The 14,985-nt window shown below is 38.3% G+C and overlaps 2 protein-coding genes across 10 annotated transcripts in view; one reads left to right on the top strand and one right to left on the bottom strand.

Annotated features, from left to right (window-relative positions):
* LOC137249929 (serine-rich adhesin for platelets-like) overlaps positions 1-8,644 on the top strand; it is a 363,239-nt gene extending 354,595 nt beyond the window's left edge. For all 9 annotated transcript variants that reach the window (XM_067782042.1, XM_067782028.1, XM_067782063.1 and 6 more), the window contains one exon: positions 627-8,644. In XM_067782042.1, coding sequence (XP_067638143.1) covers positions 627-907 — 281 coding nt within the window. In that variant the 3' untranslated portion in view covers positions 908-8,644. The remainder of the gene's footprint in view (positions 1-626) is intronic.
* The window catches only part of Nasp (Nuclear autoantigenic sperm protein), a 38,973-nt gene that overhangs the window by 22,851 nt on the left and 1,137 nt on the right, over positions 1-14,985 (bottom strand). The window lies entirely within an intron of this gene.

Here is a 14,985-nt window from a genome sequence, read left to right as displayed (position 1 = left end):
AGAGTTTTTCATAAGTTATTAGTTGGAAAACTTTTTTCCAGATAGTGGACCAGCGACCGAACTTTACCAAAAACTCTGATTTATAGTGTCATAAGAACCCGCAATTCAAAGCTTTATAACTTCACAGCTTCCGCAACCAAGATGTCAACCCCACCTACCCAAAAGGAATCCTCCTACACACATATTTAGCATGTGAGACTCTAGCAACCCCAAGTGCCTCATATAAGTAGGGAGTAGGAGGAAGTATGGTGTAGAAGGTTCAATGTGATCATACTAAATCATTCGAAGATTGGTCAGATCCTTAATGGTGCTTGTTACCGTAGAGTACCTTGTCTTTATCAAGCAAAAGACCATCCACATTAATAAACCTCACCAAAACCTTCGTGGAGCATATTTTTCGGACAAACGCCCTGCGGCGAGTCCACAATTTACAGATTTCTTGGCCTCACACAAACCCCATTGCTGCAGCTTATGTCATCTCCGGGTTCGATAGTGAGATATTAGGCTATTTTGGTCAATATCATTTGTTTATACGTTTTTTTGTGCATATCATCTTTTATTACGTAGGCTTATCCGTACACATGCCAGCTAGTTAATGTTTTTTTTTTTTTTTTCTTTTTTTACAGCACTCTTTGCGCTCTTCACGCTCATGATAATACATTTTAAGCGGCAACAAGGACGGCCCATGTTGGATAGTGATTATGATGGCACCGTTGATGGTATTGTGGCCCGACCGGGTGGTGTAGCAATTATGGCCAAACCATTATTGGGTGCACGCATATTTCTGACATCATGGAGTTTGGATTTCGGTTGGGGTGGTGTTGTTCTATGCGGCATAACATCGGTACTATGGATTTTATTATCGAAAATTATGCGTTACAATCCATTTTCTGCGCTTATGATTTAGTGGAATGAGCTAAATATATATATATATGAATATCAGTAGAGCTAAAAAAGCAACAACAGAAATCAGAATTGGGTAAATACAAATTGAAGCTAAAGTCACAGTCGGCAAAAAGTTCAAGAAAAAATATCAACTTTATTTAAATGTAGAATGATTAATAAAAGTGACTAAGTTAATTTATTAACGCTATGAAATGCATAATAGCTATCAATAGAATACTAAAATTGTAATCATTTTTTTAAAATGAACGCAAAGCTAAAAGAAACATTTACAAATAAAACCAAATTTATTATGCTGTACATGTAAAAGATGAAAAAAGTATGAATCGAAAATCTATGTATGCTAAAAGATGCATTAATACATATTTTGTATGTATAAAAAAAATTAAATATTTTGAAATAAGCTATACATGTACATATATAAGAGCTGAAAGCTTCATAAATTATACGAGAATTAATGCACTTGTAATCGTATTGTATATAAAAAGGATATGTACTTTTTGTAAGTCAAGTTTTTTTGTTTTTTGCCGAACAGCGGATATCCGGATTTCCCATTTATGAATCCGGATATCCGGATTTTTTGCTTAGCTATCCGGTTATTCGAATATCCGATTTATCCGGATAGTTAAAAAATCCCGATGCAGTTCACAGCCCTAGTGGTGATGACAATTATGGACTCTGCTCTTAGATTCCGTTCACTAATTTTAACAGAAAAAGAGGTAAGGAAAGCCATGTCAGAAATAAACTATTGAACATAGAATTATTTGCTGCATTTTTTAAGTGTTCGCTGTCTCAAACTGATAGAGACACTTTCTGCAGGTTTAGGGAAGTATTATCGATGATGGTTCTTTGAATATTGATCCGTGTCTAATCTGACACTTTTCTCCGAAGACAATTTTACCACCTTCCAAGAAAATTCTCAAGTCAATGAGACCGATTACCGATTTTTCACGAGCTTATCTACCACTTTTATGACAGCATATGGTGTGTCGCAAGTTGTGGCGCAAGTCAGCAGTTTAGGGCCCTTCTTCATTATTTACTTCCGAGCTTCTCTTCCAATTTGCGTTATGCTTTCTTTAATTTTTCCTACAAATTGGCGGGGCGGGACCTACGTGTTTTTGCCGACTATGCAAGGCGGATGAGTTTTCACTGAGAAGCTTTTCGCGGCAGAATACTCTCGAAGTATTTGACAAATCACTGCCGAGGGGCGACCCATCTTAGAAAAACTTTATTCTAATTGAAACAATTTATTTCTAAAACTTTTATGTGTATGGGCGTGAACCCAGGATCTTCAATGGCGGAGCACGCTACCGCCACACTACAGCGGCCACAATTTTTAAATAAACTTTTAAGATTTGGGCATTTAATTTGCTACAAAACTTTAGTTTTTTAGGCTTTCTCTGGAGGAATAGCTCGCTATTTAGGAAAATATTTGTAAGTCCATTTGGTACATGGCTACGAATGTCGTTCATATCAAAGTTGAACTAATAACTACGTTCTAGTGTCTAGGACCCATCCCACTTGCTGCTTATCGATCTGATAGTTATTTCAATCTTAGCCTGACGAGCTGGCAGGAAATGTGCAAAAAATGTGCTCGATCGTTTCCACCTGCAGCCCGCACTTCCCATAGCTGCTATCACTGATGAGACCTAAGTAAAAACCTTATCTTAATTAAACTTATTTTATGGGTGATCGCACGTGACTCCGGCTGAACAGAAGAACATGGAGTCACAGAACAATGCATTATAAAAAAATAGCTTTTCTATACCTAGACCAAAAGTTTTTTTTTTTAATTTTTCCCAGCAAACAATGTATTTCTACATGATTCAATTACTAGAGGTTTGTTCTCTAATGATGACAGAGCTCTGACACTCCCAAGTTGAAAAATCTGGACGGGTTGCTTTTACGATGTAAGGAAAACGGGGAATAATTCAATCCCCTTCAGCGAAAATTGTAGTAGCAAAGTACCCTTCGTAGTATATTAGAAGTGATTATAAATTGGCAAATGCCAACAGGTTTTAGGGATATAATTCATTTTCTACTAAATATTTCGTGAATTTATAAATAGTTATGTTAGCTTAGTGTACGCTAGAATTTTATTCAAAAATACTCTCAAAATGTATTTCAAAAACTCCCCATATGAGCATAAGTTCAATGTATTTTGACATAAGAGGGAGTTAATGAAAAGCATTCTGAGATAACAAGTTCTTCAATTTAATCTAATATTGGGCGTGTTTGTGACAAATCCTGAAATGGGAAATTTTTGAAAAATATTTTGAGATAGGACGATTTTGAACAGGCAACCGACATGGGGTGATACTCTACTCAGCAGCCGCAATGAACTGACAAAAAAAACATAAAAGAAAATTGCTTATTGTCTAAGGCTGGGTTTTTCAGTGTGAGTTTAAACTCCAGTTAAAGTTGACTAGAGTTTAACCTTACCACTTTGTTCGATAACAACAAATTTTGCTGCTAATCTCAGCTCAAGCGGCGGAAGTGGCAGGGTTAAACTCTAGTCAATTTTAACTGGAGTTTAAACTCGCACTGAAAAGCCGGGGCTTAGAATTTTATATGCCGGCCTTGACTTTGGCAGAAGAGTTAAGCTTTTGTGCGGTCCTGCTACACAGGGAGTATTCACCTCTTTATTCCGAAATATCGTTTCCCTTAAGGATTCAGGAAGTGTTCCGGATAAACCGTTTTTAGAATATTTGGAACACATTCGTTTTATACTCCCTCACGAAGTCCGAATATATCAAATAAGTGTATACATAATATTCCATATATAAACCGATTCCCCAAATTCTTAAATGGAGACGAATATTGCGAACATGCGGAATGAATAAGTTCACATGCTCAATGAGACATTTGGCATCTCCACTATTTACTGATGACAATTTTACGTGAATCGATTTACTTGTCGAGTTTTTGACGTTGAACTATAAATTTTGAATTGGCTTAGGTTTCGTATGTTCATATGTTTACCAAAGTGTCCGTACTTTTCATAAAACCTATGTTCAGCCACACTAATAGATCATGGCATAGTTAATAAATTCATCATAAAATTAAAGAAAATGTTCTTAGGAACTATGGAATTTAGTACTTGTCGGGTATTTGTAAACTGATTGCTTCCTATTTATACACTAATATTTTTCGAAAAATCGCAAAGAAACATCACAGTTAACGGATGTCACTTCGATTTGGGAGCAAAATGGCTGTAATTGTCAAAAAATTTGTCCGTCGAGCAAACCTCTTGTGATTGAATCATGGTATTTCTATAATATACATAAATTGTAAAAATATTAAAAACTACGTACATACATTACCTCATGATACAAAAAATGGAGGTAGTTCCATTTCGTCTGACGTTAGCCACTTGACTTTTGCGGGGACAATGACAATTTCACTAAAAACAAGCTACCAGAAAAATGTTACGAATTTCCAATTTTGATGGATTTCATATTAACAAATAAGACTAAATTACTTCCATATTATTATTATTATTATATTTCTTTATTACGGTCTTTAAGACCTAGTTGATGTTAAGTAAACATTTGTTTCATTAAATATTAAGTGTTTTACAATATAAAAATAATTTTACTTTAAACTTATTAATATTTTCACAATCTTTTATCTCAGTAGGTAGTTCATTGTACATTTTGTAGCCAGTGTATTCTAAAGTCTTCTTTGCGAACTCTGTTCTTATTCTAGGCAGTCTTATATTATTGCAGTATTTATTTATTTATTATAGTTCATTATAGTTCCATAGCTATGGATCTCGTGATTATATAATATTTTATTGCTCAGGTAACTCGGTAGCATTCCTAATCTTACATGATGTATAAATTTCAAAGTGAAGTAACTTATTGACTTGTTTTGTTGTATTTGTAGTCTTTTGATTTGCATATCACTCGCTATCAGCAGAATTGTAGGACAGTATATAAAGTGCGGCTCAATAATTGAACGATACACCATTATTTTATGACGTTGACTAATATGTTTGCATGTTCAGTACATGAATCCTATTTTCTGCTAAGTACTTCATTTCATTTACTCTTTGAATTAAATTGTTTTTTATCTTCAGGGTTATATTGTTAAAAAAGTTATTACGTATGATGTTCTGGTTTTTGCAAAATACCATGAACTTAGTCTTATCTATATTTAACTTCAATTTTTAAGGCACAACCGGTTTTAAAGAGTCAAGATCTTCTTGTGCTTTCTGCATTGCACAGTCGGCATATTTCTCACTGATGATGAGCAGTGCATCATCCGCAAATAGACGTATATTGCAATATTTTAAGCATTTTTTTATATCATTTATGTACAATGTAAATAGTATCGGTGCAAGTACTGAACCTTGTGGCAATCCGATATCTACATCCACAACCGATGAGACTGCGTTTCCAATTACCGTCCTTTGCTTTCTGTCACTGAGATAACTTCGGAACCATTCCAAAGTCTGTCCTCTGACACCAGTTTTGAACAAAACATTCAACAATTCCCGTCTATCAACTGTTTCAAAGGCCCGTTTCAAGTCTAGGAAGACAGACACACAACTTTTTTATCTGATATATCTTCTTTCCATTCTGCAATAACCATGTTGAGTGCTGTTTCACAAGAATGGCTCTTCCTGAATCCAGACTGTTCTGGTATAATAACTTTGTGCTTTTCTAGGTATGCCACCAATTGATTAATTACCACCATTTCAATAATTTTCTCATCTGAGGGTAACGTATTGATTGGCCGTAGCTCCTCCGGTTTCACTGTATTTTTTACTTTTTCCACAGGTACTATTGTTGAAACTTTCCAGCAGTTTGGAACAATGCCATTATTTAGGGACTCATTTATTATGTCTTTGTAAAAGTTACCAATGTACATCATGGAATCCTTGAAAACACCCTCAGATAAAAGCTTTTCTCCGCCATATTTATTTTTAAACGCTTTTGTGATATTCATTATATCATCTAACACAATGTCAGTGAAAAGAAATGGTTCTATTGCGATCGAGCGATCAACGTTTAGTTCGGATGCAGTAGGCATTTCTTCGATACTATCACTAATTTCGACTATGCTCTGTACAAAAAAATTGTTTAGGGCATTAGCTATATGATACTCATTATCGAGGCATTCGCCATGTATTACTATCTTAGTGATATGTTTTTTGTTATCTGTAAGCTCTGCGAGGTCTTTCAGACACTTCCAAATCCGCTTTTGTTTCCGTTATTGCTGTGAACTCTGCCTTCCATATACATCTGTATATTTTCTTTAATACATTGTATTCATCCCAGTATTCTGTTTCTGTGGCAATATTATATAGCTCAAGTTTTCTTTTATCGAGAGCTGTAAGCTCACGGTCATACCACTTATTTCTCAGTTGTATTTTTGTTCTCTTCACATATGTCAGTGCTTGCATTACTTCAGTAAGAATATTGTTCAGTGCTGTAGTTTTATTTTCTACTCCCGCATTACGCATAAAGCTAAAATCGCATGTTCTTAGCTTATTTAAAAGGTTCTCGGAAGTATAGTATTCCCATGAGGTAAAAGTAGAGTAACTTCTCATTTTGCAAAACTTTGTTGTTGGCACTTTGAAATTAAATGTTTCATGATCCGAAATTCTATATTTATCTATATTTTCCGACCTAACTTGATCAATATTACTAAAGAGCAAGTCAATTTTGGTAGACGAGTTCTCTGTTATTCTATTGAAATTAATTCTTTGAATCATTGCCCTTTGTGCGAATAAACTTAATACGTGTTTCGAGTATGTTGACGATACATTCATATTGATGTTAAAATCTCCAATTATGATATTATTGTCAGATTCCTTGAGGTTTTCAGTCAGGATTTCATCTAAAAAAGTAATAAAGTCGGCGTCACTACTACTCGGTGAGTGATACAGAACACCAATTTGCCATTTTAACGCACATTTTTTGATTTTTATAATAATGCACCATATATTCATGTTAATGGCTATATTGCAGACTATACTACACTCTAAATTTTCATGAACATACATCAAAACACCACCCGTATGTCTACTATGGGAATCGCAACGAATACATTTGTATGTCGGAATATTAATTTCGGTATCCATTAGAAGATCAGCTGTGCATGTTTCTGCGCATAGTACAATGTTTGGTTTTCTTATTGCGACAAGCCTCTCCAGTTCAGTTTTGTTTGCTGTTATACTACAAATATTGAGATATATACATTCTAAGCTATGCACCCCACTACTTCGATTTTTGTACTTTTTATGCTTTGGTTGCTAATAAACAATCTTTTTTTTCCTTGCGGATAATTTTTGCTGATATATAGGACATGCTCTATCCATAGTATCATGGTTATCATCAAGCCCAAGATTCAGTTCCTTATTTGCCCTCATACAGTTGATACATTTCCTGACTGGTTCCTTATCGCATTGCGTATGTTTGTGTTCACCAAGACATTTTGTGCACACTTCCCTTTCTTTACAGTCACTGACCTTATGATGAAAGCCTTTGCATTTAAAACAACAAAGTACTTGGACTGCATCATACACTCTGCACCGTTCCCAGCCTACATTTATCCTTTCTGCAGCTAATATATTCGTGAAAGCTTCTACGTCCACTTCCATAGTTATTTTAATTAAAAAAGAAAACAAAAAAATTAGCCCCATGCCTTCGAAATATTTTAATACGAAATATCAGCCTAGAAAAGGTTTTTAATAAATTTTTCGAGCTCTCGAAAATTGTTTTGGTGGAAGAAACATGGATCGAAGTATACAAAGCAAGGGAATATAGCCTTCTTAAGTGTCCGTACGTTTGCTCAAAACATTTTGACAAAACATTCACGTTTGTCAATTGCTTGCTCAAGGGAGGTCCTTAGAAACCGATACCGCAATTTCTTGACAAATTGGCTACAAGTCCACATTTTTTATTTTATTATTTATTGTATAATTCCAGCGCGGCAGGTTAGACACTAGTTATGAGTGTTTTTGTCCGTTGTACCAGGGGTCACCTTGGGGCAGCCACGCCTCTACACATTCTGTGCCCCTTTTAGCATTGACATAGATGTGCAGACTTTGGAGGAAAACTTTTTCTCAACATCCCTTGACAAATATCCACTGTAGGGGCATGATAATAGGGCCATGCTAGAAGAACAGCATTTTTCGTGTATTTTTTTCTGTCTAGGGGTCAAGCTGCCATATAGCTATGAGTCATTAACCAATGTATGAGTCATTATCCACTATTTTTCATTAAAATTTCATGTTTTACTGTATTCTCAGTCGATACATATGCACATAAATCGTGCTAAAGCATATTATTATTGTCTCAGATGACCATTGCGTTTTCATCTTAAAGGAAATTTCCATAAAGAAAAACCACAATTTCACCTTAAACAGTAACGGTATAGCAACGCTTCTGGCAAAACAACAAACATTATGAAACTTCAAAAATCCCCAAATACGTCAAAAAATTTTGAGTGGAACTACCTTCTTTTTTGTATCATGCATTAACTATCACTAAAGACCGTTTTCTAAAGTAGACTTTAAGGTTTATGCCTCCCATAGAAACCATTTTTTTACAATTTGTGTCAATAGATCAGATAAATTTTAATGTTTTTTTAATGTTCATATTCGAAAACGGCCTTAAATATATTAAAACTTTATAAATAAATAAACGCGAAACTTATTTTATGTAAAACGCTTTGCCTTAAAATTAACAATGAAAATAAAGAAAATTGTATTTGAAATGCAAACAGTAAACAGTTTATTTTAATATTTTTTTATAGTCAAGATTACGTAAAGGTAAGTAAGTAATTGATACACTGCAACACTTATTTCTGGTGTTGGGAAATAACCGGTGAAACCGGTCAACTTTTGAAAACAGGTCAACTTTTGAAAACGTTGTCAAATCGAGATGCTTTTTCGAGAATAATTACTCTTACATACCAATACTTTTTAAGAGACCGATACATTTTTCAGTCCCCGTTCCTTTTCAGATCAGATCAATTAATTTTTGGAATTTACAGCCTTTTTGGAACAGATTAATTTTGGTAAATATATTACAAAGAAACCTCTGTTGTTGTTGTACCAGTGCTTCGCCCCACCTGATAGGTGCGACCGATCACAAATTGTCATCAATATCCTCTAACGGGAGTCCTAAGAAACTTGTTGTTTCAAGAGGGGTGGACCATATTGAAAGGGGTGTTAGAGGCGTTGGTTCCACATTACAATTAAAGAGATGGTTGGTGTCATGTGGGGACTCATTGCAAGCGGGGCATACATTTTGTATATCGGGGTTGATTCTGCATATGTAAGAGTTTAACCTGTTACAGTATCCAGAACGAAGTTGAGCCAGAGTGACTCGCGTTTCCCTGGGGAGCATGCGTTCCTCTTCCGCATGTTTTGGGTACTGATCCCTAAGTACTGGATTCATCGGGGAATTACCGGCATAAAGGTCCGACGCCTGTTTGTGGAGTTCACTGAGGACCTGCTTGTGTTTTTTTGCTTCATACGGCTGAGTTCTCAGGTGCCGTATTTCCTCATAGTGCTTACGGAGATGGCTCCTTCAGCTTTAGGCGGTGTTGGCTCATCAATCATATGTCTGTTGGGATGCCAAGGCTTCTGGGTATACAATAGGAACTGTTTGGTTAGCATCTCATTTCTCTCCCTGATGGGGAGTATTCTCGCCTCATTATGTAGATGGGGTTCTGGGTACATAAGACAGCCCGTGGCGGTTCTGAAAGCAGTATTTTGGCAGACCTGTAGCTTCTTCCAGGGAGTAGTTTTTAGGCTTGGCGACCATATAGGGGGCGCGTATCATGCAATCGGCTGGCCAATTGCTTTGTATGTGGTAATGAGCGTTTCTTTGTCTTTTCCCCCAAATAATGCCAAGCAAGCGATTTGAGGATTTTATTACGGCTCTGGATTTTCGGTACAATTGCGGCTGCATGTCCACCATAATGTAGATTTTGATCAAACGTCACACCCAAGATTTTGGGGTGTATTAGTCCGCCTTGGTCGGCCAGTTTTCCACGCACAAAATTTGTACAAAATATTAAATATGGTCATATTAATTGTTCCCGAGATGGTCGGGCTAGCACCTCAATGGTGCTTGGTACCTGAACGTACCAGTGCTATATGCGCAAAGGAACATCAACATCGATTACACTCCTCAAAACCTCCGGGGTGTATCGTTAATACTACAACAACATAAGTTGGATAGCAAACCTCTTTCTAATGCCCAAAGGGCTAAAAGTTACAGACATCCCTAGGTTCCTTAGCACGTTGTACACTATACATTTATTTTTTGAGTATGCAGTTTTGTAGCCGAATCAGCATTGGTCTAACAAAGTACAAGTTATAAGTCTTCTATATAAAGAAAAAATCTTGAAATTTTACATGAATACGACACTTGCGAATTGCCAAATGTAATGTTTCTAAATATAATTTAAACAAGTAAGGAAGGCTAGGTTCGGGTGTAACCGAACATTACATACTCAGCTGTCAAATTACAGCATGCAAAACTTTCAAATTACCTTCTTCCAAAAGTGGGCGGTGCCATGCCCATTGTCCAAAATTTTACTAATTTTCTATTCTGCGTCATAAGGTCAATCCGCCTACCAAGTTTCATCTTTATCCGCCTTTGGTAATGAATTATCGCACTTTTTCGGTTTTTCGAACTTGTCGATATCGAGAAAGTGGGCGTGGTTATAGCCCCATTTCGACCATTTTAAATAGCGATCTGAGATGAGTGCCCAGGAACTTACACACCAAATTTCATTAATATACCTCAAAATTTACTCAAATTATCGTGCTTATGAAGAGACGGACGGACATGGATTAATGAATTTCATTTTTCGCCCAGATCATTTTGATATATAGAAGTCTATATCTATCTCGATTAGTTTATGCCGTTACGGGGTACCGTTATGTGAACAAAATTAATATCCTCTGTGAGCTCTGCTCAGCTGAGTATAAAAAGCTTTGTTCAGGGGAATGAGCTATTAATAAGCGATTCAAACAAAAAGTATGCAATGAAAATGAATAAAATTCCGATACCGGTTTTTATGACGTCTGTGCAAGGTCAACACACTTCTAAAATTGAGACGGACTTTTTGTTAAAATATCAAAATTACGAATTTTTAATTACCAAATGGATAAATGTACTTAATGCGGTGATTGGCCTTTGAAATATGAATGTCACTAAATTGGTCAATTTTAGAATATGCAATCGAGATCAAATACTTAAGCGGAACGATGGACAGCAAGCTGCAGCAAAACGAACGTTTTTAAGCATATCAACAGGATGACGGATGACAACTTCCCAAGAACGACATAAACAGGTAGTTTTTGAGAAGATACAAAGTAAAATTGGCTGGCAGAATATGGTGATGATGATGATGATAGATCGACAATACTCCCCAAGGCCTTCGGCCTGTGTCCTTATCGCTACAATAACAATAACAATAACAATGAGCGGATGTCGAAGTCTACTTCGTGCAAAAGAAAAGGCTAGCAATCATACTATTTATAAGTTTCGACATGAATATTACCCCTAGCATTTTCCGGCGACTTTCAAAGGTTGGAAGATTGATAAGCTTCTATCGACTAGTATAAGGGCAAGGTTATACAAATAGTAAGCTAAGTTATTATTTTTCTTTCTGAAGGGATATCTGATAAAACTTTAGTAGTAAATTGCAAGAGGCCTAGGTTGGATTCAAAGCAGTTTTCGAAATTGTTTCTTTCCATTTCTATGCGTTGTAGGCAAATCTTGGCGGAAAACGGCTGTGTGTATGTGTGTTTGTACAACTAAAAATACCCTGCAAAAAATGTGATTAGTCTGGGATGAATCCGAGAGGAGTCGCAACCCTGCAAAAAATGTGAACATTCTGGGATGAATCCGAGAGGAGTCGCAAAGAATTATGCGACCAATGCCAGTTTTGATCTCTTGTATGAGTTGAACTGTTCCCTTTTGTTTGAGCATGTCCTATGAAGAGGCTAATTGTATCCAGTTATACCGAAAGGGATCGATAGGACCAATCCCCTTTGTATTCATATGTGAACATATGAAGACTAGTCCCTTTCCGCTTCAGTAAGGCCTCAAATAGGATTCAATCGCATTTTTCATCGCAGTCTAAAAAGTGAATAAATATTGTTAAAGCGGTTAAAAGTGAAACAAAGCGGGAGATCGGAAATTTTACACGATTATCCGACATGGAAATAAAGTTCATTCACCTAAAATTGTATCATCATTTGTGCGCCTTAAAGTAAATCAAACGTACATTTCCGGCGACTTTCAAAGGTTGGAAGATTGATAAGCTTCTATCGACTAGTATAAGGGCAAGGTTATACAAATAGTAAGCTAAGTAATTATTTTTCTTACTGAAGGGATATCTGATAAAATTTTAGTAGTAAATTGCAAGAGGCCTAGGTTGGATTCAAAGCAGTTTTCGAAATTGTTTCTTTCCATTTCTATGCGTTGTAGGCAAATCTTGGCGGAAAACGGCTATGTGTATGTGTGTTTGTACATCTGAAAATACCCTGCAAAAAATGTGATTAGTCTGGGATGAATCCGAGAGGAGTTGTTGTTGTTGTAGCAGTGCTTCGCCCCACCTAACAGACGCGACCGATCACAAACTGTCATCAATATCCTCTAACGGGAGTCCAAGGAAACTTGCTGTTTCAACAGGGGTGGACCATAGGGAAAGGGGTGTTAGAGGCGTTGGTTCCACATTACAATTAAAGAGATGGTTGGTGTCATGTGGGGACACATTGCAAGCGGGGCATACATTTTGTATGTCCGGGTTGATTCTGGATAGGTAAGAGTTTAACCTGTTACAGTATCCAGAACGAAGTTGAGCCAGAATGACACGCGTTTCCCTGGGGAGTATGCGTTCCTCTTCCGCAAGTTTTGGATACTTTACTTTTAGTACTGGGTTCACCGGGCAATTCCCGGCATAAAGGTCCGACGCCTGTTTGTGGAGTTCGCCAAGGACCTGCTTGTGTTTTTTCGCTTCATACGGCTGTGTTCTCAGATGCCGTATTTCCTCAAAATGCTTACGGAGATGACTCCTTAAGCCCCTAGGCGGTGCTGGCTCGTCAATCAGATGTCTGTTGGGATGCCCAGGTTTCTGGGTATTCAACAGGAACTGTTTGGTCAGCATCTCGTTTCTTTCCCTGATGGGGAGTATTCTCGCCTCATTATGTAGATGGTGTTCTGGGGACATAAGAAGACAGCCCGTGGCAATTCTGAGAGCAGTATTTTGGCAGGCCTGTAGCTTCTTCCAGTGGGTAATTTTTAGGCTTGGCGACCATATGGGTGACGCGTAGCACGTAATCGGCTGGCTAATTGCTTTGTATGTAGTCATGAGGGTTTCTTTATCTTTTCCCCAGGTACTGCCAGCAAGGGATTTGAGGATTTTGTTACGGCTCTGAATTCTCGGAACAATTGCGGCTGCGTGCTCACCAAAATGTAGATCCTGATCAAACGTCACACCCAAGATTTTGGGGTGTAGGACAGTCGGTAGCGTAGAGCCATCGACGTGGATGTTCAAAATGGTCGACATTTGGGACGTCCATGTTGTAAATAAGGTCGCGGAAGATTTAGTCGGTGATAATGCCAGGTTTCGCGAGGCGAAAAAACTGGAGAGATCAGGGAGGTAGCCGTTTATTTTATTGCATAGCTCATCGATCTGTGGGCCTGGGCCTGTGGCCATTACTGTGCAGTCATCGGCGTAGGAAACGATTGTGACTCCTTCCGGTGGTGAAGGTAGCTTAGATATGTAGAAATTAAACAAAAGTGGGGATAGGACACCACCCTGTGGCACCCCTTGTTTAATTCTCCTTGGCTTTGATGTTTCGTTTCTAAATAGCACCGATGCCTGCCGACCACCCAGATAATTTGCGGTCCACCTTTTAAGACATGGGGGAAGGGTAGACCCTTCCAGGTCTTGCAGTAACGAGCCGTGGTTGACCGTATCAAAAGCTTTTGATAGGTCTAGCGCTACGAGTACTGTTCTATAGTGGGGGTTTTGATTTAAACCGCAATTTATCTGGGTGCTAATGGCATTTAGCGCGGAGGTAGTGCTATGGAGTTTTCTGAAGCCATGCTGATGGGAGGCTAGTTGCAAATTTGCTTGGAAATAAGGGAGCAAAATGGCTTCGAGCGTCTTTGCTACTGGCGATAGGAGAGATATCGGACGATACGACTCTCCTATGTTAGCTGGTTTACCAGGCTTTAGTAGCGGGACCACCTTGGCCATTCTCCATTTCTCGGGTATGACAAAGGTGGAAAGAGACAGGTTGAAGACCTGCGCTAAATATTTGAAACCCTCTTCCCCTAGGCTTTTAAGCATCGGCATGGCTATGCCGTCTGGGCCCACTGCTTTGGATGGTTTAGCGCGACCAATGGCGTCCTCAACCTCTTTAGCGGTGATGGTGATTGGTGACGCGCTGAATTTGTGTTTATGTGCGTGTCTGTTGGCCCTCCGTCTAACTTTGTCGACCGTAGAATGCATTATATATTGTCGGCAGAAAGCGCTCGCGCATTTTTTCGCATCCGACAGCACTTTGTCGCCAAAGGCGATGGAAACTTTGTCTTTGTGCTTAGTCGGATTCGATAGGGACTTTACGGTGGACCAAAGTTTACCCACACCGGTAGAGAGGTTACAACCTCTTAGGTGCTCCTCCCATTTCGCCCGCTTGTGTTCATCCACAAGCAATCTGATGCGTTGGTTTATATCCCTTATTTGGGGGTCGCCTGGATCAAGCTGCCTTATAAGGTCACGTCCTCTCGCTAAGTTTGCGGCCTCCGCCGGGAAGTGGGGCCGAATTTCGGGAATTCTCCCGGCGGGAATGAAACGTGCCGAGGCGGATTCAATGACCTTGCGGAAGGCACGCTCCCCTTGGCGGGCATCAGTCGCGATAGGGAGGGCAGCAAAGAGGTTGTCTGTAAAGGATTTATATTCTCCCCACTTTCCTTTTTTAAAGTTTATGAAAGTGCGTTTTTCGGTGATGATGAAGACGGCGGTACGCTCGAGCGAAACAAGTATAGGCAGGTGGTCGCAAAGGATTATGCGACCAATGCCCGGTTTGGACTCTTT

This window comes from Eurosta solidaginis, chromosome 1 (assembly GCF_040869045.1).
Source record: "Eurosta solidaginis isolate ZX-2024a chromosome 1, ASM4086904v1, whole genome shotgun sequence".
In the NCBI taxonomy this organism is placed as follows: domain Eukaryota; kingdom Metazoa; phylum Arthropoda; class Insecta; order Diptera; family Tephritidae; genus Eurosta; species Eurosta solidaginis.
Note: the sequence above shows the minus strand (reverse complement) of the source record. Positions and strands in the feature narration are given on the sequence as shown.